The 24,326-nt window shown below is 37.2% G+C and overlaps 1 protein-coding gene across 2 annotated transcripts in view; it reads left to right on the plus strand.

Annotated features, from left to right (window-relative positions):
- The window catches only part of LOC129004864 (uncharacterized), a 68,403-nt gene that overhangs the window by 40,243 nt on the left and 3,834 nt on the right, over positions 1–24,326 (plus strand). The window contains exons 3-11 of one of the 2 annotated variants that reach the window (XM_054433544.1): positions 10,306–10,518; positions 13,533–13,756; positions 17,361–17,572; positions 17,988–18,196; positions 19,188–19,364; positions 19,665–19,844; positions 20,915–21,097; positions 21,988–22,320; positions 23,062–23,143. In XM_054433544.1, coding sequence (XP_054289519.1) covers positions 10,306–10,518; positions 13,533–13,756; positions 17,361–17,572; positions 17,988–18,196; positions 19,188–19,364; positions 19,665–19,844; positions 20,915–21,097; positions 21,988–22,320; positions 23,062–23,143 — 1,813 coding nt within the window. The remainder of the gene's footprint in view (positions 1–10,305; positions 10,519–13,532; positions 13,757–17,360; positions 17,573–17,987; positions 18,197–19,187; positions 19,365–19,664; positions 19,845–20,914; positions 21,098–21,987; positions 22,321–23,061; positions 23,144–24,326) is intronic. The other variant, XM_054433545.1, reaches the window with a different exon arrangement.

Genomic DNA, 24,326 nt, shown 5'->3' on the forward strand with positions numbered 1-24,326 from the left:
TTGAGAACTATTAATTAATAGTTGTTTAAATGCAAAAAAGGTACTCCAATTGATTTCAATTCTCTGTGCATGAGAATGTGAAGCAACCAATCTTCGAAAACAAAAGTCCAACTAAGACAGGCCTTTATTTTGAGTTTGGAAGCAGGAATACAACTTAATTTGTATTTCCTACTACTAAGGTTCAACACGTGTTCTACCTATGTCCACTTGGCCAGCTGTGTCTCCTGTGGTCTAATCCACGATTGTCACACTACAATGCCGCCAAGACAATGTTGAATGGAAAGTGTTCGAGCGAATCTGGTGTGAGTTAAGAGTCTTTTGTTTACTAAATGACTTTGATTAGAATTACTCTCTCTTTCTATCGCATCGGGGAAAGTGCTTCAATGTTTTCCGACGACGGCTTGAAAAAATATTATCTTGATTGAAGAACTTACCGAAAATATATACTGGAAACCTTTTAACCAGTGTTAAAAGGTTTCCTGAAATTACAATTTTAATATAACTCGCGTAAAATATTGTTTTTACACATGGAAAATTTGTATTCATTTAAAGGAAAACTGTAAATATACGTTGGTCAGTGATAATTCCAATTTAGCCAAAACTATTTAGAATCTTGTAAACTTTTGTAAGGTTATTTGCATTTATTTATAGCAGAACATCCCACCACTCAACTCATTATTTAATGTATTTACATTTATAGTTTGGTAACAATGTTTGTCGTACGTTAAAACTTGAGATTTAAACTCAACATATAATTTTACGAGAAAGTGTCAAAACACGAAGTAATTACATCCCTGGGTGTTACATAGTCTGTTCATAATTTAACCTCTTTTCGTGTATATTCACGCCTGTGGTTTTTTTTTTTTTTTTTTTTTTTTTTTTTTTTTTTTTTTTTTTTTTTTTGTTAGAGAACTGTCCAAACCCTGGTATTATTACTATCTAACGTCAACCTTTTTGTTATATAGCATTATCATTGACAGTCCAATGACAAATTGCATCTGGGTCTGGAAACGATCTCGCTTGGGATTGAACCAGCGACTTTCCGATTCGAAGGCAAGACCTATCCACTCGGCTACCCAGACAAAAAAGCTTCGTCCTGATAACATTCAGAATTGCTTCGTATTTGCGATTCCTTTTATGGATGAATATGCTTACATCGAAAATAATAATAACATTATTACGTTCAGAATTTCACAAATTAGTTAGCTAAGGAGATAAATATGTGACTTAGAAAGCCAAAGCCAGGATCAAATTTAAAATACGTAATCAAGTAAATATCAGTAATGTTAAAATCCTACCCAATAATCATTACTATTAGCTGTAGGAACCCTGACTGGACACTGTGACTGGAAACATGCAAGACGCCGCCATAACCAGGATCAATTTCCAGTATTGTACAGTTATCTGATGACTCACTGATCGCAGGGTCGGATTACCGAGGGTGTCGGACTATCAAGTGTCGAAATATCAAGGGTATACTGTAGTCAACAGTACAATTAGCGAGCACAACGTTAACAGTCAATGGTTGCTGGAATGGTTTAGCCAAAGCTTGACACAGCAGTCAAGTCAGTAGGCTAGGCGGAGACTACAACGCTAGGTCACACAGGTTGCCACCAGTTAACACCAAGTTTGTCGCGGTCGAAAGTTGAACGAGAAAGTCGTGGAAAGGAGGACGCCACTAATTTACCCCCTCTTCCCCTTTCTCTTTCTCTTCCACTCCCCACCCGCCAACCCTATGCAAATTCGTCACCACCATGTCTCGATTGTGGTGTGTAAACATGTGCAATAGCAATCGTATAATTTGGTAATTGCCATTTTGGCAAATTACAGGCTGTGAGCGTGTTTGCATTTTAAATCGCATTATCTCGGCTTATTATTGATATCTTACAGTCGCTCCTACAAAAATCCGCTATATTCGCGCAAACATGTAATTTTCATTCTAACAAATTGTACAGCAGATACTGAAACTGAAGTATTTCATTCGTTAGTTTCAACGATACATCTGTATACACTTATTTTTACGAAAGATCACCTGGTTAACAGTCCAGTCAATTGTACATCAATTTATATTAATTTATATCAACACTTGAAAAAGTTAATGTACACAAATATCAGAAACATTTCAATTTTAAAATGGTCGCGGATCTTGTACGGATCTTTAGTGTTAAAATGATGACTATTAATAATTTTGATACTTTATATATATATTTATCTTAATATTTTTTTTACATTTATTTATAATAGTACTGACTATAGGGGTGCGTGGTTTTTATTGTAGCTTCGGCTGGGTTCGTGTATAATTATTGTAATTTTCAATATGCTTTCTCGCCTGAGGACGGGGGACAGAATCCGGATCAAAACGTCGTAAAAACTTTGTTTTTACTAATATTGTGATGAGAAATGTCCTCAATATTGTATTTTTTGTTCTTAGATAACAAAATAATAGATAACTTGATATTTTCCGTAACACCATAAAACCAATAAAAATTCATTGGTTTGAATTTGTTTCAATATTTTGGGAAAAAAATTAGCTATCAAACCTTAAAACCAGATTCAGACGTCAAAATACACGAGGAATCACTGCTCTAAAATCTCTTCGATTACGAGATATGGCTGCTTTCAAATTTATGATACTGTATAAAAATACTACAAATCGACATAGGATGTAGGCTAAAGGTTTTCGACACAAATCTTAGTTTAAAATGTGCCATATTTCTGTCAGGTGTTTCACCATGCATACTGCCACGTACAGGACGAGGCAGGTTTATCTTGGAGAATCTACAGATTCCGTGATAAAATCTAATTGAGAACGCGGTGGCCTGGTGCCCTTTGGCGGGTAATGGACGCGTCATCTAACTGTCCTTTTCACCAAACCCAGAATCCCGAGGATTCAGACATAACTCAAGAATAGATTTATGAAATTTTCATATTTTGTGGATTTGTAAATAGTAACTTAGTGCAACTTTTCATGAATGCATTTCAATGGCTGAAGATTTAGATCCCTAACTCATGAATTTACTGAGAGTTGTAATAGTTACATCACATTTGCTCAGGCGTTTCCACAACTTTACGGTCCGATGACTTCCACATCGATCAGTTGTCACTATAAACCAAAGTAATGTTTCGAGTAAGTCTGTTCGTCATGTTGCATCTCTGACGACCGATATGAAAGGGAACAACGAATTGACAGCTTTAAAACAATGTGGTCATATGAAGCAATCTTTCTCATAGAACAAATTGATTTGGATATATTTTGACGGAATACGTCAGTAAAGCACATTTTCGTTCAGATTTACGTAAACTAAAGTTTCAAGGTAAAGTAACGTGATGATCAGTGATGGGTTCCGACCGTGGCCTACTCCAGCAGTGCATATCGCACGCAACTAGCGCCTTTCCGACTCAGCTCCTTCCCCATTTCCTCTGCATACAGCGATACCATCAGAATCCCTTGATATAAGGATAATTTTTGCATAACACGTTAATCAGCTAACCTTCTCGTGCAGTTGTTTATTACAGTTTTGTTTCATCATTAAACTGATTGTTTAGAAAGTAATTAAGATTTAACTAAGATTTAGGAAGAAGATCTTATATAGAAGGGATCTAGCACATAATAAGTCTTATAGACGAATGAGTCTTTATTTTAATGCACTTCCTGAACCCCCAAACACTGTTTTACATATCGAAAAGTAAACCGGATTTTGAACCAGGCCTCCAGGATAGAAGCCCTACGACTTTGGTACTATACCAACCGAAACCCTCCCCAAAATTAAAGGCATAAAAACAACTTTGAAATATTTTACAAATCTTAGACTTTCAATCTAAATTTGGCTTCTATTTATAATAAGTTAGGAGACAGTATCTCTCTGCAAGGGAGGGCCCTAAAGTGTTAAATTGGTCAAATATAAATTTACATTGATAAAATATCACATTTCCTGTATTATCCCTATCGCAAGCGTGTTCAAGATCTAGTCGAGCAGATTACGAGCATTACTAGCAGCCGAAACGGCCGTTGGCGCCAAAACGAGATCAGCGGTAGGAATGGCGGGAAAGGAGGGGGCGGTAATCATGAGAACGTGGGAGATGAAGATGAAGGATAAGTCTTGGGTCAGAGCGAGATCAGCTGTATGGAAAGGAATGTGGAATTCGATTGCTAGACCTGTAACCTAGAGCGTATAGCTATCATAGCATCATAGGTTCCAATATATACAGGTTCTTGATAAATGCCTTGATTTAAAATTGTTTATAGACATTATCGTTGAGCGTTTTTTTTATCGAATAATGAGATGTGTCAATGTTGTGGTTTATGGATTGTGTCATTAGTCATACGGTGCACAGTCTTTTGTCTCGGAAATACAGAACGATAATAATGATTGAATATAAACCGATACTCTACATTATTTGGGCCGACTATTTACGACAAGAAAATTGATAATGAACATTTTTTTACCACCTCGTGAGAATAATGTTTAACAGATAACAACAATGTACTACGGTTTTAATTTTGTATTATTTGGTTATTTTGATGAAAATCCCACCATTAGCGAAACCCCTTTTAAGTAGTGCGATGTTAGTTCTTTCAAGAAATAAGAATTAAATTACATTGAATCTTCACACCAAGGAATATCACACAGTTCTTCAACCACAGTCATGTTTACCTCCAAACTTTACAGTTAACTCGCATCAAAAAGCGGTAAATCCTGGGTTCCCACGCGCGAACAATTTCGAAAACAAAGTAGAAAGTTTATATTTCTTCTTGACCATTGATGCTTGGAACATGGAAGAGTTGCATTACATTGTCCGAAGACGAGGCCGAAAGAACACGAATTTATGTAAAGGGCGAATAGTTAAGAAGAGATGCCGCATTGTCTGGAGACGAGGCCGAAAGAACAAGAGTTGACGAAAAGGATGAATAGTTAAATGATGTAACTCAGAGGCCTACTGGCCCACTTGGTACGGTGTAAGTGGGGCTGATTGAGTGAAAGCCGAAGACGTCGCAGGTCGCAGGACTTGTTCTTGTGAGACCTGCAGACGCCACCGCGGCGGATATGCACTTGCCATTTCACTATCAACGTTATCAGCCAAGCGGCTCCTATCATGTTGCTCTGCTTCCTCGTATCATGACCTCCTGGAACCGTCGTCTGCAGGCTTGTTACACACTGCAGAAACACTGAGAACAGATACGCTCTAGAAATAATAGATTATGGTATTATATGAATTAGCATGCGTCTATGGATTTACTGCATATGCTTACTTTCGAATATTCAACTCCCCGACACGATACAGGTTAGGTTCTGGATGTTGACTCTTCTTTTAGGCTCTAACATCGAAATTCCAAGTCATGTACTTAACTGTGATAATTATTTTTTGACATTTCGTACTCCAATTGTATAGCCAGTAGCTGAGTGGTTAAAATTGTTATTGTTTATAGTCAGAAGGTCATCGGTTCGATCTTGAGAAAAGTCAGTAGCTCCATGATAGTTAAAAACTGAACATACCTGTTCTCGATCTTTGAGCAATCGTGGTCTTGGCTACGGAGAAGCTGATCATAATCAGCCAAAAAGCTAAATTTGCACTGATTATTTCGCTCCATTCCAAGTGGCGAGTTATTTTACTCTACATAGTAACAGACACTACAATTTTTTTCTCTAAACATAAAAATACATTTATATTTTATGTCTTTGTTTTTCATTAAGGATATATCTTATGTTTTACGTGTTTTAGTCATGTTTTTTTATGGTTCTCCCTTCGTTTGTTCTCTGTTCGTTGTGAATGCTTACTCTCTAAACAGTTCAAATTTCAGTGTATTTATCTGAATAAATCAGGATTATGTAATAGAAAAATGTGGTTTATTGTTCGAGGAAATAATAATTAATTTAGCGATGAAATGTTTTGAGCTATGGAAACTGTCAATGTTTTAACGAATTATTGTATTTTATCCTGAACCGATCCAGAGTCAAGGCAACAATGTGGACAAAAGACGGTGTAAGTGCGACGTCTCGATTATAGAGGGGAAGGGCATGATGCAGGTGTTTCGTTGCAGGGTGCTGTTTTTTGTGAAGCAGCGGAGCGTAAAATCAGGTGGGAGGAGAAGGGCTCTTCACTGATACCTGACCCAACCCTCAACTGTTTCTGTTACACAAATATTTGAATGACCATCTTTTGATTGATATCATTAAGGGTTTTCTACAGTCAGGGATAGCTCGTAAACTTTGTGATTCGTTTAATTTATGATCGCATATACATGGTTAGAGGAAACCCAACGAAAATATAGTTTTTTGTTACAAGGAAGATAAGTTGATTGCGACTTTCATAAATTCAACGTTTACCAATTTCGCACCGGGTCCATTCCGATCGAATCCAAAGGTAACCGATTAATAATGTTAGTTCACTGTCCTGTCCCAAGCCACTACCCTCAGCTAGTATCCGGCTGCCAGCTGATACCGAGTGTTGAGTGTGAAGGCAGACAACAGTGTTATCATGAAGCCTAAGTGCACTTTATAGTATCGACGTTCGTGTTGGGGTCGTTATTCAACATCCTTCCTCCCGTTACTTCCTTGATGACATATTGCTCCATGGCATCTGGTAATGTTTCCGATAATGGACAGCTCTTTGTTACTCATTAGGCTTTATGATGGATGGGAGTGTTTCGTATGGTGCATATGATCGGACGTTGTATTTCATTCGTGAGTTTTTGGTATTTAAAACTATTGATCAAATATACTCTCCTGCAAGTATCCCATCCTATTGTAGAATCAGTCTGCTTTTGTGCGTGTTTTACACTAACGAATTGTGTCTATGTATCTCTGACATTTTAGGATGGATTTACGGTTTATACTTTAAGGTATTGTTATAACACCAGGGTGAAATAAATTACAAAATTGATTGTTATATTTCGTTGATAGTTAAAAAAATGTTAAGTAACAAGAAACAAATCTCAAACTACAAAACGCCCTCTTTTAAATCTGAGGAAAACAATATTCAAACTGACTTCGGCTGATTCATAAATGATTGTAAATTTAATTGGGAGTGGTTTATGTTCAAACCTTCTACAACCTACAGCTTAACCTGGTAATGGCAATATGATTCGCTGGAGATATCAGTGCGCTTGAAATCTACATTCGGCATACCCATTGATAGTATATTTCCATCTTGTCACAAATGGGTTTCAACAACGCCATTATTTCATCAAATAATTAATTACCTGTGTGTATAACCGGGTTAAAAACGTGAGCAAGTCAATCTAGAATGATTAGTAACGCAACGTTGTTAGTTAAATTAAGAATTCGGGAACATTCCAGCTCTTCCTTGCCGGAGCGGGTCCAATCGCTAATCCACCGGGAGGAACTTTCGAACCTGTATCCTCCCTTCATGCCCTCATCAATGACACTTTCCCCTAAAATAATCGGGAAAGTGTTGAATATGTCAGGATAATAACCGTAGCCAAAACACACATGTCGCATTGGCCGATCTTACTTTCTAAAGATACTGTATAGTGTCTAGGATATACGGAAGAGGAAAATTTCGAATTTAAGAGATATTTTTTAATTTGTGAGATAAAGAAGCCTATGAATTCTTCGAAGATCATTTACATGTGAATTCAACTGATGATTTAACTGAAAGATATCTGTCAAGTTTAAGACCTACATTGGTATTTTGTAAATCCCCGTTAGCTCTGTAAGCCCCGTTTTATTTTATGCGAAGTCTCAAATCACATAGTTTTAGCTTAGTCAACATGCAAAAGTATAATAGAATCATTTACGATAAGTCATACTATTACGACCCAGCTCATCCTGAGAAGTTATAAGTGTAACTTCATGGTTAAAAACTAAGCCCAGCAGTCCCCGATCATTTTGCTTTTGATCAAATGGTTCTGCCCAAAGAAAAATCTGGCCTTGGTAGCAAAACTACACTACTACTGAAACTAAACTATTCATTCTTTGTTGATATTTAGGTTAAATCATGCGTTTCCCCGCCTTAATTGGCAATTTGGTAGGAACCTCTCAATATTATGTGTGGGTGTCGAATGTTAATTAGAAAGTTCCTATCAATTTAAAGATTTTCTCTCATTTAGTAGTATCAGCAATGCCAACATGACTCATTTATAGTTTCCATTTTGCAGAAAGTCTGCCATGCGTGTACGGCACCGATTCTTTGAGGTTGGCAATCCTTTGCTCGTCGCATACTAAGTGTAACTTCATGGTTAAAAACTAAGCCCAGCAGTCCCCGATCATTTTGCTTTTGATCAAATGGTTCTGCCCAAAGAAAAATCTGGCCTTGGTAGCAAAACTACACTACTACTAAAACTAAACTATTCATTCTTTGTTGATATTTAGGTTAAATCATGCGTTTCCCCGCCTTAATTGGCAATTTGGTAGGAACCTCTCAATATTATGTGTGGGTGTCGAATGTCAATTAGAAAGTTCCTATCAATTTAAAGATTTTCTCTCATTTAGTAGTATCAGCAATGCCAACATGACTCATTTATAGTTTCCATTTTGCAGAAAGTCTGCCATGCGTGTACGGCACCGATTCTTTGAGGTTGGCAATCCTTTGCTCGTCGCATACTAAGTGCCTCTCTCTCTTCTTGACACGACTATCTACTGGATTTGCCATCTAAGTCAGCTTCGTTGGGGTTTTTGTGAAGAGAAATCACTTCACTCTCCAACTTTGCAAATCTTACACAGGAAATGATCAAACATTCACATGCGATGAGAATGCTTTATGGTAGGAGAAGCAAACGGTTGCCCGAGGGAAGAAGAACTTTTTTAGAAAAAAGACTAGAGGGCTTTTTTATACTCATACTATAAGTTTCTTAAGACTTCATTTTGGCTCTGAAGTAAATACTTCACTTTTGGGGGCAAGGCTTGGCTGGTCTGTTACATTGTTGGTTTATAGTTACATCTTTTCCAAGATTCACCTACCTTAATTACCTCATTGACGTCGATGACCAGCTTGCTGGATTGACAGAGACAAACATACTAATATTATATGTAAATATTTACAAATTTCCCGTTTAGGTGGCAGGTTAGATGCATATTCAATATCATACTTGAATGATATCTACATAATCTATCAACTGCCATTATAACAAAACAAATATATAAAACGTGTATGTGAAAAATAAAATATTAATGACAATTTATCTTTTGATAGACGACGTTCATTATCTTTAGCATAATACAATCAATAATTATCCTCTTTTACTGTAATTTTCTGTAAGAATAAAAGAGAACCACTTTTGTAGTCCTGGATTTGTTATCTTACGGTATCTCCCGCCAGTGATTGAATCCATCTAGTTGACAGACTCGATCGATGTTTTAAACCCATTAACAATCTAAGGCTTTTAAAGCAACAACCCTCCTCTAGAAATACGATTGAGAACGAGTGACCCCAAAGCTGGGTCTACTACATGACGACTCCATATGTCGATAAACTATTCTGAACGCTGGACGAAGTGACAACATCGACGGAGTGAATGAGTAGACTCGTGAGTTAACGTCCTTTGTGGTCTCGTCAATAGAAAGCCATACACATATACAACACAACACAACACAGTACAATGGCGGACACTCCCAGTGAAAGTAACATTAACACCGAGGTCTTAGAAAAGGCTTTTTACGTTTACGCAAACGGATGCCATATCAAGTCTATCGTAGCGGATAGAACAGCTTCCTCCAGTGTTGACTAAGTATGGGTTTTCTAGAATGAAAATGGTTCCCTCCCTTTACGTGCGATCTGCCACTCAAAGTACTGTAATTTTGTAATGTAGAATCTGCCGTTCAAAACGAAGAATGCAGATTGTGTGACAATTTTGTGACTGGCGCATGACTTATTGAACTCCCGGGAGGAGTTCCCTTACTTTAGTGCTACATACTTTAAACATACAAGAAAGAATTCTTAAAAACAGAAAGAAATATGTTTCATGCATTATTATCTGTAGTAGGCCGACTGTACTTCAATCTAGATGTTGATCTTCTTTGTGAAAGTTTTAGTATATTACCTGTTTCATAAAAATCTAAATCGATTGGGCCTACTACTTCACTCAATGACATGATCTTGGGCAACTTACATTTCCCTTATCCAATCCCTCTATGTGCTACACAATTAACAATACCAATAGAAACCCCACGTAATCAACACCCACCAACTTACCAAATCTGATAATCATCCTAAGCCACAATATCTTGTTCATATTGCAATCTACGAGAATTCTCATCTACTGTGATTTTCTTCTCTTTAATGTACATCTCAATTAATCAAAATCTTTCCTTTGCATAGATCCTCAAACATTGTGTTTTGTTGCAGTTCTGAACGTGGCAGCTGGAAAAGCTCCCATGCAGATCAGTTCTGAGCAAGGAGGAGTTCCCCAGAAGGCCATTGATGGCAGCACCAGCTCCTTCTTCAACGCAGAGACCTGTACCCTCACTAGGCCTGAGAGAGTACCTTGGTGGTATGTCAACCTGTTGGAGCCCTACATGGTACAGCTCGTCAGGCTGGACTTTGGGAAAGCTTGTTGTGGTGAGTAATCTAGAGAAACTGCATTGTCACTAAAAAAGTTCCTTAAGGTTGATTCATTGGAGTCCTCATATGCCATGAAATAAGGGCACTTAAAATTGCAAGAAAAATGCTACTACTTCATACTTACAGAACCACCTTCGACTACAATGGTGAGTAGCTTATGGAGAAGATGAATGGAAGATATTACATAAATAAATCCTTATATTCCTAATGTAATGTGCATTAAGGTGTTCATACTGTCCCTTAGTTTCTTTCTTTTACTACAGTTAGTTACAGAGTGTTCAATAAGGGTGGGGACATGGTTTAGTAGTGATTCCTTGAGTCAAAATATGCAACAAAATTTATGTTAACATTTTAATGTGCTATCTTGGTTTGTTTTTAGTGTCTGTTTGTGTTTTGTTTACAAAAACTTTCATAACTCCTTAGCGGTTTGAACCACAGTATTTGAGATTATGCAAAAAATGTCCATCTTATTAGCCGCTACCTTTGAGAAAAATGTGAACGAAACTCGTAAACTGTTTTAGAATGGTGGCTATTTTTAATATTTCATTCCAAATTTCAATTAAACCGTTAATTTTACCAGAAAATCTCAAGATACAAAACATTTTATAAATTTTATTGAGGTATCAACGATATCTTGTTAAGCTTAGTTTGAGTTATGAATAACAGAGAAGTTAATCTCTCAATATACAGTTTTCTCCATTTATATCCTATAAAACTTTCCCATAGTCCGGTCATGCTGGTTCGTGAACTCATTAGAATAAATGTTTAGATCCACCTTCAAATATAATAGTTCTAAATTTTTTTGCATTACAGTATTTTATAGCCAGCATTGTATATTCGTATGACACACTTGTGGAGGGTACAGTTTAAAATTATATAGAATGTAGAACAAGTGTAGTTAAGTTTAACAATAGACGAATAGAATTAAATATAGACCGACAGCAGTGCTGCAGTTAGCATAAGATCTGGCGTCCACTGCCTTAAGCACGTGTTATGTAACTACACGGTACTCCTAGCGGTGGACGCTAAAACTTATATGAAAAAAAAACAAAAATAAATACGTCTAATGACACTTGTAATAATATATTTACACTAACTTATACTGTTGACTTACAAGACGGTAAATACATATAAAAGTACTTGTACAATGCTGATCAAGAAGTTATTCAAAACTTATGCTAACTGCAGCACTGTGTTTGGTCTATATTTAATTCTATTTGTCTATGCTTTAACAAACAAGTAAACCAATCACAAAAGTCAGTAAATATTTGTTTCTATGGAAACAATTAAGTCTCCAATTAAATCTCCGACCAGAAAATAAATGGATGCTGTTAAATTTTTCAGTCAAATTTGGGAAAACTCATGTGGTTGGAGTGAGTTTGGAAGAGTAAGAACAAGTAAAGCAGTTCTGTGAAATACATGATGGAGTTTGTCCATTGGCATCACATTACTCCAATCTGAAATCTTGCAGAGGACAACAATAAAAAGGAACCATACCGCCTTTGGAGAAAGATGGTGACCATGCAGGGAAAGATGGGATTTTATGGGACCATGCAGGGATTTGATGTTGTAGCTGCAAGGTGTTGTTCTTCAGATACTAATATATGGAGAGGACTCTCTTTAGACGAGTTTCCAAATGCCGAAGTGTTTTTGTTGGCCGCAAAATATGTGGAGAATCACATACTATGGAAAGGTGATCATCTGAGAACTTCAAGAGGAAGCCGCTGAAAAGATCAACAACTGAATGTTCTGCCTGAAGATGAGTTGCTGCTGAGAACAAAGGAAAAAATTAAGGCTTTCAAGGATATGGAAGAAAGGAAGAAACACAATTCAAGATTAGTATTAAGGTTTTTTATTTGATGTATCTAAGTATTAAGTACAGTAACTTATGTTTTAACCTATGTATTAACTAGTATTAAGTATCTTTGTAGTAGTATTAATCTGACCGAGTGAGGTGGCATCACGCTGCTTCACATTCGGGAGGTCTGACTATCAGGCCGACCATTCTGAGGAGAGTTTGTACGGTTTCTTTCCTCACTAAGGCGAATGCCGGAATGGTTCCCTCAAGGGCCGTACCCCACCAGGCAGAATGGAAGAATGGACTCTGTCCTAATTCTGTTTGGTTTAAAAAAACCTTAAGTAGGTGACCCTTAAATAAACATATTATTATTCCCTATTACTGTTTTGTATTTATTATGTCTCTTAATTATACTACTTTGAACTTGCTTTCTTGCAGGCAGAGATGATGGCAGATATGATGGCAGGACTTGGTCTTAATTATTCTGCTTGAATAAAACCCCAAGAAGGTGATAGACGGTTTGGGTTTAAAATAAAAACAGAAAACCTTTAACTTGACTTAACATTCTAGTTTTATATTTATGTACTAGTTTACTAGGATGCGGCCTCATGTCTGCTAATAAAGCATCGAAGTAAACAAATAACCTTCTTTACAAATAAAAATGTTATTAAAAATAGGGAGATTACAACAAAGAACAAAACTAAATTTTATCGATCAATACAAACCCCTATTATTTTAACCTGTCGTTATAAGCCGTTTTCTTGAGTCTTTCCAGCTCTTTTCTCTTTCCTTGCCATTTACTGCTCTTATTTATGAGTTTGACTTTTTCTATAGAAAATGACTCAATCAGCAAGCCACCGATGGTTATAACTCTTCAATGCTCGATCAATGCTAAATCTCAATGCTGTAGTTCAAATTGTTAAGGAGTTATGAGTGTTTTTGTAAAAATCATACAGATACAGACATATAACAACTTCTTAACTTATTTTTTTTTTCAAGGAATCACTACATAAACTATGTCTCTACACCTTTTTTTGAACACTTGTATTTTGTATATTGCTTCTGCAACCACAGAGAACATGAACAAAGCATTCACTCAGTGTAGTATCTTCTAATTACATCGGAATTAACTACATAACAATCTTTCCTCGGTAAAAGGTGTACTTTTCTGACCAGGGTACCAAATAAAAAATCAATTATGGTTTTGTTCTAGGTAAAAACAAGCCAGCCACGATAGTAGTGCGAGTGGGGAACAACAGACCAGACCTGGGAACCAACCCTATCTGCAACAGATTCACAGGGTTCCTAGAGGAAGGCAAGCCACTCTTCCTACCATGCAACCCTCCAATGCCTGGTGCCTTTGTGTCTGTTCATCTGGAGGGAACCACAGGCACCAACCAGCTTAGCATTTGTGAAGCCTTTGTATACACTGACCAGGTAATACAACTTGTGAAAACTAAAATATAGATGTTATGATATTTCCTATTTTGGGTATCACAAGATTGAGTAAAATGTATATTTGACTTTTTTTCCTGTAAGCAGTAGACAGAGTCTATTCTCATCATTAGGACCAAGAAATGTCCAAATGATCAAGTTCAAGTAATTGAGCTTGGAATATTATTTGAAAGAAATATATTCCTATATGGAGGAATTTGGATGAAATGTAGATAAATGAGACTCACTTTGTTTTTGATCCCGTTTGTTTATCAAATATCAATTATCAATTATTGAGCGGAGCGAGCGAAGCGAGCGAAGCTCTTATACGTCGACTCTTATGCATTTCGTAATACGCAAACTCCTCCTAGACGGCTGAATCAATCGTTTTCAAATTTTGCATGGTGATAAAGACCATATCGGTGAGTGTCAACATCTATATGGCGTTAAAAAAGTCTCTCAGGAATCCGCCCCACTGGGTCTCAAAGTTTCAATGTAATCCTTATGGAAGCAGTATTTGACACATAAACAAAGACATATGATCAGCTGTTTTGAATGCAGCAAATAAAGAAATAGCTGATAGCATTATTCCACAGATATTAGAACAGAAACGGTATGGATCATAAATATAATCAAATGACAACACTAGCTTCAGGTCCGTGACGTAGGAAGTGGTGAAGGAAGTAGTAAAGGTTAGCAGTCTGGAGTGTGGAAACTTTTCATGACGATTAGATTAAGATTATTAAGGTATATGCATTCCTACAATTCTATGGGAAGGGATGAAAACAGGTCCACGACGTAGGAAGTGGTAAAGGAAGTAATCAAGGCGAGCTGTCCGGAGTGTGGGAACAGGTTATGACGATTAAATTGAGGCATCTGCAATCCTAAAATGCTATTGGAAGGGAAGGAAACAGTTCCGCGACGTAGGAAGTGGTGAAGGAAGTAGTAAAAGCGAGCTGTTCGGGGCGCGGGATCTGTTCATTACCATTTTTTTAATTACCATTAGATTAAGGTATCTGCAATCCTAAAATGCTATGGGAAGGGGAGGAAACAGGTCCGCAACGTAGGAAGTGGTGAGGGAAGTAGTAAAGGCAAGCATCTCGGACCGTGGGAACTGTTTATGACGATTAGATTAAGGTATCTACAATCCTAAAATGCTTTGGAAAGGGAGGAAAACAGGTCCGTGACGTAGGAAGTGGTGAAGGAAGTAGTAAAGGCGAGCTGTCCGGAGTGTGGGAACTGTTTATGACAATTAGATTGAGGCATCTGCAATCCTAAAATGCTATGGGAAGGGACGAAAACAGGTCCACGTCGTAGGAAGTGGTGAAGAAAGTAGTCAAGGCGAGCTGTCCGGAGTGTGGAAACTGTTTATGACGATTAGATTAAGGTATCTACAATCCTATGATGCTTTGGGAATGGAGGGAAACAGGTCCACGACGTAGGAAGTGGTGAAGAAAGTAGTAAAGGCGAGCTGTCCGGAGTGTGGAAACTGTTTATGACGATTAGATTAAGGTATCTACAATCCTAAAATGCTATGGGAAGGGAGGAAAACAGGTCCACGTCGTAGGAAGTGGTAAAGAAAGTAGTCAAGGCGAGCTGTCCGGAGTGTGGGAACTGTTTATGACGATTAGATTAAGGTATCTACAATCCTAAAATGCTATGGGAAGGGAGGAAAACAGGTCCACGACGTGGGAAGTGGTGAAGGAAGTAGTAAACGCGAGCTGTTCGGGGCGTGGGATCTGTTTATTACCATTAGATTAAGGTATTTGCAATCATATGATGCTATGGGAAGGGAGGGAAACAGGTCCGTGACGTAGGAAGTGGTGAAGGAAGTAGTAAAGGCAAGCATCTCGGACCGTGGGAACTGTTTATGACGATTAGATTAAGGTATCTGCAATCCTAAAATGCTATGGGAAGGGAGGGAAACAGGTCCGCGACGTAGGAAGTGGTGAAGGAAGTAGTCAGGGCGAGCTGTCCGGAGTGTGGGAACTGTTTATGACGATTAGATTAAGGTATCTGCAATCCTAAAATTCTGTGGGAAGGGAGGGAAACAGGTCCGTGACGTAGGAAGTGGTGAAGGAAGTAGTAAAGGCAAGCATCTCGGACCGTGGGAACTGTTTATGACGATTAGATTAAGGTATCTGCAATCCTAAAATGCTATGGGAAGGGAGGGAAACAAGTCCGTGACGTAGGAAGTGGTGAAGGAAGTAGTAAAGGCGAGCTGTCCGGAGTGTGGGAACTGTTTATGACGGGTAGATTAAGAGATCTGCAATCCTAAAATGCTATGGGAACGGAGGAAAACAGGTCCGCGACGTAGGAAGAGGTGAATGAAGTAGTAAGGTGAGCAGTGTGGAGTGTGGGAACTAGAAACCGTTTGTAGCAGTTATATTAATGTATCTGCAAAGCTGAAATGCCATGAGAAGGGATGGAAGCATCCCAACGACATAGAAAATGGTGAAAGAAGTAGTAAAGGCTAGCAGTGCAGAGTGTGGGGAATGTTTGTGGCAATTAGATTAACGTATCTAAAATACTAAAATGATATGGAAAGTGATGAAAACAGGTCCACGACGTAGGAAAGTGGCTTAGGAAAACGTAAAGTATGAGCATAGTGTGAGAATCGTCTGTGACAGTTAGATTAATGTATCTTCAATCCTAAAATGCAATGAGAAGGCAAGGAAATAAGCCCCTCGACGGAGGACGTGGTGAAGGAAGTATTAAAGGCTGGCAGTGCAGAGTGGGGGAACCGTGTGGGCAGTTAGATAAATGTATCTGTAATCTTAAATGTTACGAGAAGGGAAGGATACAGGTCTATGACGTAGGAAATCGTGAAGCAATTAGTAAGGCTACCTGTGCAGAGTGTGGGAAATGTCTTTGGCAATTACATTAATGTATCTGCAATCCTAAAATGCAATGAGAAGAGAGGGAAACAGGTCCATGACGTAGGGGGTCGTGAAGGAAGTAGTAAAGGTGAGCAATGTTGAGTGTGGGAATTTATTAATGTATCTGCAATACTAAAATTCTATGGGAAGAGACTGTAGACTGTGTAGGTTAAAATGATTACGAAGCACGAATCGATACATATTTTCGATACATGCAATAGTTTACAATCGAAATTTACAACTGAGTTGGCAACAACTGATTTTTACTCCATAGAGGCTAAAAACTATTTTTACTCCCTAGAGAATAAAAATGCTACTTTAGACCCGCAACGCATGCATTAAAAACTACTGTTTTTACTGCAGTATGACAAAAACAATATAATATGAACCCTTGATGACTCCGCTCAATTTTGTGGATGCCTCTGCGAACGCCACCTAGTTATTATCAAATACCAAGAAAAAGAATAGTACAGGTTGACCACTAATGCCATTGCTTTCATACTGAGGGAGGATAAAATAAATTCTTGATGCTAGTTAACTTTTGGGTGGTTGTAATTTTGTTTTATTAGTGCCATCATTAGTACACCCCAAATGTATAACAAATATTTGAAATTCAGTTGATTTTGCAACCTCACATTAACAAAAGTGTTGAATCAAGAAAAACCTTCAGGGACTAATCAGTTAATTTTTCTCAATCACATCATTTATCTATCATTTTGCTATTGTAGGCGCTTCCCATTGAGAGATGTCCGCAGTTCAGAGACCAGCCACCAGGCAGCACTGCTACCTATAATGGCAAGTGCTATATCTTCTACAACCGCCAGCCCCTGAACCTACGGGAGGCATTGGCATTCTGCCGCAGCCGAGGCGGGTCTTTGGTGGACGAGAGTAACCCAGCTCTACAAGGCTTTATCAGTTGGGAACTGTGGAGGCGACACAGGTAGGGATACTGTCAATCAGTTCTAATAATTACTATGGGATAAGGGAGACCTCCTGTATAGGTGGTGTAACAGGGCATTGGATTAGTAATTAATTTGCTACACCAACATGAAAGCTACATACAATCAGGACTCAGGAGTGACTCAAAGAATTACCAGCAGGCTTTTCACGAGTCCTTGAGTTTATTGTGTGCAGCCTCCTACCCAAAAAACCGCTGAGAGCTATAACTGAAATTTTACTCAAGCCAAAAAATTATAAAACTCATTTATTTCAATAAATTAACCACCATCCTCTAAACCAAAACTAATTACCAAAATCAAAAACCTATAAGAACTTCTGTGTTGTTTAACCATTATCATCTTGATATTCTCCCCATTGACATGAATATCAAATAAATTAATTGTTTAAATTGGCAGGAGTGACACCAGCAGCCAGTACTGGATGGGAGCCGTGAGAGATCCACAAGACCGCAACAACTGGAAGTGGCTCGGTGGAGACGATGTCACTGTCAGCTTCTGGTCACTGCCCGGTGGAGACGAGGACTGTGCGAGGTACGACGGAGCCAAGGGGTGGCTGTGGAGCGACACCAACTGTAACGTCAAGATCAACTACATCTGCCAACACCGTCAGTATACAGTACATAATATTGTAATGCGTGAAGTCAGTCTTGATTGCACTTTTTCATGTTCATGCTAGTTACATTTTCAATACATGAATTACAAACAATTTAAAGAGTAAGTAATCTTTTTTATAGATATTCCTCACCAAATCCAAGACGTAAACCACCAACTATAACGCTTTATCCTCTGATCACTTTTATTAAGATAGGGATCTAGGCTACTTTGTGCATGTGTTTTAACGTAGGTTGAGCGTGGAATTCGGTGAGATGTCATTCTTGAACAGTCAAATTTAACTTATTTTTGGGGGTTATCAATCAAGTGTTTATAGTGCTAGCTTTTAAATTTGATTTTATTTGATCATGAATGGGAATCAATTATGGAGACAAACGGAATTTGTCTCTGGATCAAATTAATAATTCTACTCAACCTACAGTAATCTCTATTCATATCTGGCTTAAATACCTACATTTGTTTGTTCGTCATTTCAAAGTAAAGTATTAAATTACCTACCAAAGTGTGATGTTAAAAATAACTAGAATAGGGATTGGGCTGTTCCCTTTAAAATAGACCCCATAGAAAAAACGAAAGGTTCAATACTTTAAATATAGGTACATGGATTTTGAAATTTTTAAAACATGAGTTAACATGTTTTGTGCTAATAGTCATTAAAGATGAGACTTAATCAACCATTACTGAAAATCAACATTTTCAGACTCTACCTAGACTATCACCATAAATTATGCTTAGTAACTGATGAAGATGTCAGGACGAAGAAAGTCATCCAGTGTCCAAAAAACTCAAAAAGAGGAGTTTCTATAACGTGCTTTAGTTTCAAAATTTAATTTATATTATCACAAACTACAAAGTATAGTTTTAAGTACCGATACTGAAAAACAATTAAATCAACAGACACCCGTTTAATTTGATTTATTATGGGAATCTGTTTCAAGTTTTTAAAATTTGTAAACACTTTTTTATCTCCCATCTTTTCCACAGAACCAAAGGCTTGTGGTAAACCAGAGCAACCTCCCAACTCCACGATGGTCGCCAAGAACTTCAATGTTGGAGCCACAATCGAGTACAGTTGTGACGAGGGGCATCTACTGGTCGGGCCGAGCTCTCGAGTTTGTCTCCCCACCGGCTTCTACAACGAGTTCCCCCCAGTCTGCAAACGTAAGTTGAGAAGAAATTGCTAGACAAATACTCCAAGTTAGCAAATTACTAGGTGTTTTATTGATTTAATCCTCAAATAGGTTTGAGGTGAAAGGAGTTGTATACCTACTTAAGTTTACCATTTACAAACAATATACAATGATTCTATGAGTAGGTATGCAGGTTTACGTATACCTGAATAAATTTTATGTGTTCAAGGAACACATAAAACAGTTTAGTTGGAACACACATAGTTACGTCTGCCTCTTATACAAAATGATATAATATACGGTATACTTACCAAATTAAAAAATCTTGTAGGAGTGCAATGCGGCTACCCTGCGGACATAGCCAATGGAGACTACCAACTGTTGAATGACAGTGTAGGCTACATGAGTCAGGTGCTATACAGCTGTGAGGAAGGGTACAAGCTGCTGGGCCGTGCTCAGCTGACGTGTGACTTAGACGAGAGATGGGACGGCCCACCTCCCAGGTGTCAACGTAAGTATCTTGCTGTGCTAACCGCAATTCGATAACATGTTATGGGCATAACCTTGAATGAGAACTTGATACATTAACTTAGGTTTTGTTTTAGGAGAAAAGTCTTAACACATCTAAAGTAAAACTTAACTACAAAATGGTTTAAAAGGTTTGTGAATGTCAGCAGCAATGGAGTTGGAAATAGATAGTGTGGATATATTATCTTTTGTAACAAATTATCTGGGTAGCCATGTAGTTGTAGCCTTCAAATTTGTATGTCGCTGGTTCAATCCCAAGCACGATGGATCTTGGATCTAGATCTAGATGACATTATTGTCATTGGACTACCAATTAATTAATTATGCTTTTTAACAAAGGTTGACATAGGATAGTATACCAGGGTTTAAGAGTTTATATTGTTCCCTTACAAACAACATAAACATTTTTCTATTCACTTGATTGGTTTATTGATTGAATCGGTGTACGTCAGCCACAGATGGGTTTTTTGTGCTCCTCATTTGGTACACCAGAGCCCGTCAACCCTGAGTTGCTTGATGAACTGCAGCACCTCCTGAGGAAGGTGTCTGCTCCTTATCATTGTTCCAAGAGAGCTTTTCCTTATTATTCATTCACATAGATCCATAAAAAAAACACACAAAAAAGAATAAGAGACATGTTTGCCTTCAAGGCACAGTTAATCTTTCAAATCACACTATTTTCTCGATTCCTAGCACAATGAATTATAGACAATATAATATTTCTGCCCTTCTCAGTTTCCGAACTATTTGAACTTGCACCAAATCTGAACTTGGCTGAATATTGTCAACTAGCAATTTTATCTCTGTGTTAGCATTTGTGTCATTAATCTATTAAACTTTTAACTTCAATACAAATGTAAACATAAAAATACCGTACAGTACCTGGATACATTAATATAGGAACCAATTTCATTTTTAATTTAGATAAAGTGTTACAAATACTTCCTTACTTTGTTAGCATAACTTATAAAGGAGTATGGAGCTATACAAAGTACATTCTGTAATTTTTGGATTTAAAAACCCCTTAAATGAATCAATGTAATCGATTTACAGCAATCAAATGCAGTGATCCACCTGAAATAGAGAACGGGGAAGTTTTCATAGACAGCAATGTAACAGTTGTTGGGACAGTTGTTGAATACACCTGCATTTCTCGCAAGTATCGGCTAGTTGGGGCTAAACAAATTATTTGTCTGCCTTCGGGCCAATATGACAAACCTGCTCCCGAATGCAAAGGTAAACTGAAAGCACTGTTCAAGATTTCTAATTCTTCCTCTTCTCTGCTGCTGTCAACTGTTCTTCAATTTCATCCCTGTTATTCAGAGTTTGCTCATCCTATATGATCTCTCTCCATCCTTGTGGCAGGATATTTTGAAAACCTAAAATTGAACAAATAATAGTCTATGTTAAGTACTGTATGAGCGTTTATCAGTTTCAGGAAGTAGACTGTTTGCATTGATTAAAATCACGATTTAATATGTATTAATAAAGTTTCAAAAAGAGTGGTATTTAGTTTTTGGAACTCCTCTTAGATTAAATCATTTAAACTATTTCAATCAGTTGCCATCAATTGGGCAGTAATTTTAATAAATCATGAGCTTACTAACTTACTAACCAAAAATTCATAACTCTAATCTTACATTAACCAATCTAATGCTAAATCCTTATCATTGACTAACATTTAGTAATTACTGAAAGCATGAATAGTGGGTGCCTAAGTTTTTCTTGGGTATCCATTTAATGTTTTGTTGCTTAATACCGTAACTGTAAAAATAATATATATAGGCCTATAAAAAATGTGTGTACATATTTTTGACCATGCATATAAAGAAAGACTTAAAATGTCTTCTAAATTGCAACAGTAAAATGACTTACAGCGTTTATTATTTAAATCGTGTTTTGATGGCTAATTTTGACTCTTTTAACTAAGACAATTCCTATGTTCAAAAAGATTAGAGTACCATTCTTCATAGTGCAGCACTTTTCCCTGGCATTAGTGGCGTTTGTAGTAAAATTATATAAAGTTTCCTGTATCTATTCCAGTATTCTAAAAAAATCCTTTAAGACCATAACAAGACCACAATGAAGGTAACTTCATGGCATATTAACACTAAAACCATTTTTAGAAGTGAAGCAGACACCTGTCGTGCCACTAGTGACAGCGCCCAAGCCTCAGACGACGACTCGCCTACCACCCACACGTGAGCGTCCCCGGCCGTTCTCCCCTCGCCCCACCACACCTCCCACCACTCCAGCTGATGAGGACAATGAGGCAGAGGACAGCAAGCAGAGCGAGTCCGGACGAGTGCCTCAGATTGTCGTGGCTTCCGCTCATCCCCAGGACAACGAGATCCCAGACTCCGTCCATGTTCACAACAATCTGCTACACAACGGAGCCGATCTGCCAACTCACTCTACAGACGACAGGCGAGAGACTCTCGGAGCTAAGCTGAACCTTGGTATGTGTCACTTTGGTATACTGTTGATGTGTTATATCCCCCATTAAGCTTGTCCAAGTCCAAATGTTTGCCAGTTAAAAATTCTGCTTATTACATTCAAATTCACTAAAGAAGTGTTTGAAATCTACTAACAATCTAAATTAAAACCCAAAAAATCCAGGGGCGCAAGAGGTTTTAGGTTTTTTGGGGGTGCAAGGAAAATAAAAATTGCTACACAATGTAGGTAGAGAGGGGTGTAGTTATCTCTTTGGCGCATTGCGTATCACATGCAAACCGAGGGTCTGAGGTCAGGAAGTATACTGTTAGGTTTTAAGTAACAAAGCAAGATGGTTTTTCAGACCCAGGTGCCATTTGTCATAGGGCTATGAATTAATTTTGCTATACACATTTTTAAGGGGAAGATTTAAGTGGAAAGCTTTGTTTGTTACTTAGATCAGCTAGCTTGTTCTGTAGCCGGTGTCATTCATTACAAATCCAATGATCAGGTATGGGTCTAGTTTCAAAATATCAAATCTCTTAAGATTTCTCAGGATCACACTTTCTTTCTAAATTGATTACCATGCAAGCACCAGATCTATTGACTACTATGTTTGACTACTATCCATTGACTGCTACTATTGACTATTGACTATTGATCAACTCTGCATCCCGCTAGCCAAGCATTCGTTTGGGATTCAGAAAATGCTTCCAGGAGTTCTTTAAGATTTAGGTTTAGTAACTTATTTTTTGTAATGTTTGCAGGTGCCATCATCGCTCTTGGAGTATTCGGAGCGTTTGTGTTCCTAGCAGCAGTGGTCACCACAGTTGTAATTCTAATCAGGAGGTAATAAATATTAATTTTATTTTTTATCACAATCAAACAAACATACAATTTAATACAATTTGTTCCAATTTACAAGCGCATAAAAAATAAACAGGTGTTTAGTCATACAAATTTAATTAAAAAGTTTTTAAAAGGTACATTGTAAAGTTTCATATCGTATTAAAATATCATCATCCATGAACTCTATTAGATTGTATGAAAATGTTAAGTAAACAAAAAGTGAATAAGAGGAAAGATGGGGAAAGCATAGAAATTGTACTATCACAAAGAGCTAGTTCAACAGTTATGTTTGATACAAGGCTCAACAGTTATGTTTGATACAAGGCTCAACAGTTACCAATACTATTACAAAAAAAAGGATGAAAACCTTTAACTTTAAGGTTAGTCCCTACATTTAATTGTGTCAAAAAATAATCAAATCATTCATATTAATTTTATTCTACAATTTTTTTGCTGTATCCATCCATTTTGGAGTGTAAGGGGCAGGCGCCTCTGTACTCCCACCAGGGATTCTTTGTAAGTTATAAACTGTGTAATAATTTTTGATAATACAATTTTTAACTATTTGGAAGTACGCCTTACAAAGCCAAAACAAATTTATTTCAGGTTACTACTGTCTGAATATAATAAATACACACGGTACAAAAATAATATCTGGGTGTTCAAAAAAATGGGGACATAATTTACATAGTGATTCTTTGGGTAAAAATAAAGAGAAAATCAAGAATAATCGTTTTCCAAAATCGCTTCAATAACCATAGATAACTGCCATTATGTATTTTTACATTAACATTTCTATCTTTAAATTTTGTCAACCAATCTTTATGAAACTTGGTATGTATGTTGAGGTAGAAGACACCAATGCTGGAATAAAATTCATCTTGATTCAACTTAAAATTTCAAAAGGGCGGCCATTGTAATTTTTTAATCTTAAATTACTAAAAGTTGGCTGATTTTATGAAAAGATGTCTAGAACAAGAACACTTTTACTTGGCATTTTTTAGTAATTTAAGTTTGAAAAATTAAAATTAAGTCCATTTTGAAACTTTAAGTTGAATCAAGATTTTTTTAAATTGGTCTCTTATACCTTAACATAGGCTACATACCAAAGTTTCATAAAGATTGGTTGTAAAAATTCAAACATACAAATGTTTATGTAAATACAAAATGACGGATATCTGGT

Source organism: Macrosteles quadrilineatus, unplaced genomic scaffold (genome assembly GCF_028750875.1).
Source record: "Macrosteles quadrilineatus isolate MER2022 unplaced genomic scaffold, UCM_ALF_1.0 Scaffold_12__1_contigs__length_5162894, whole genome shotgun sequence".
Taxonomy (NCBI): Eukaryota; Metazoa; Arthropoda; class Insecta; order Hemiptera; family Cicadellidae; genus Macrosteles; species Macrosteles quadrilineatus.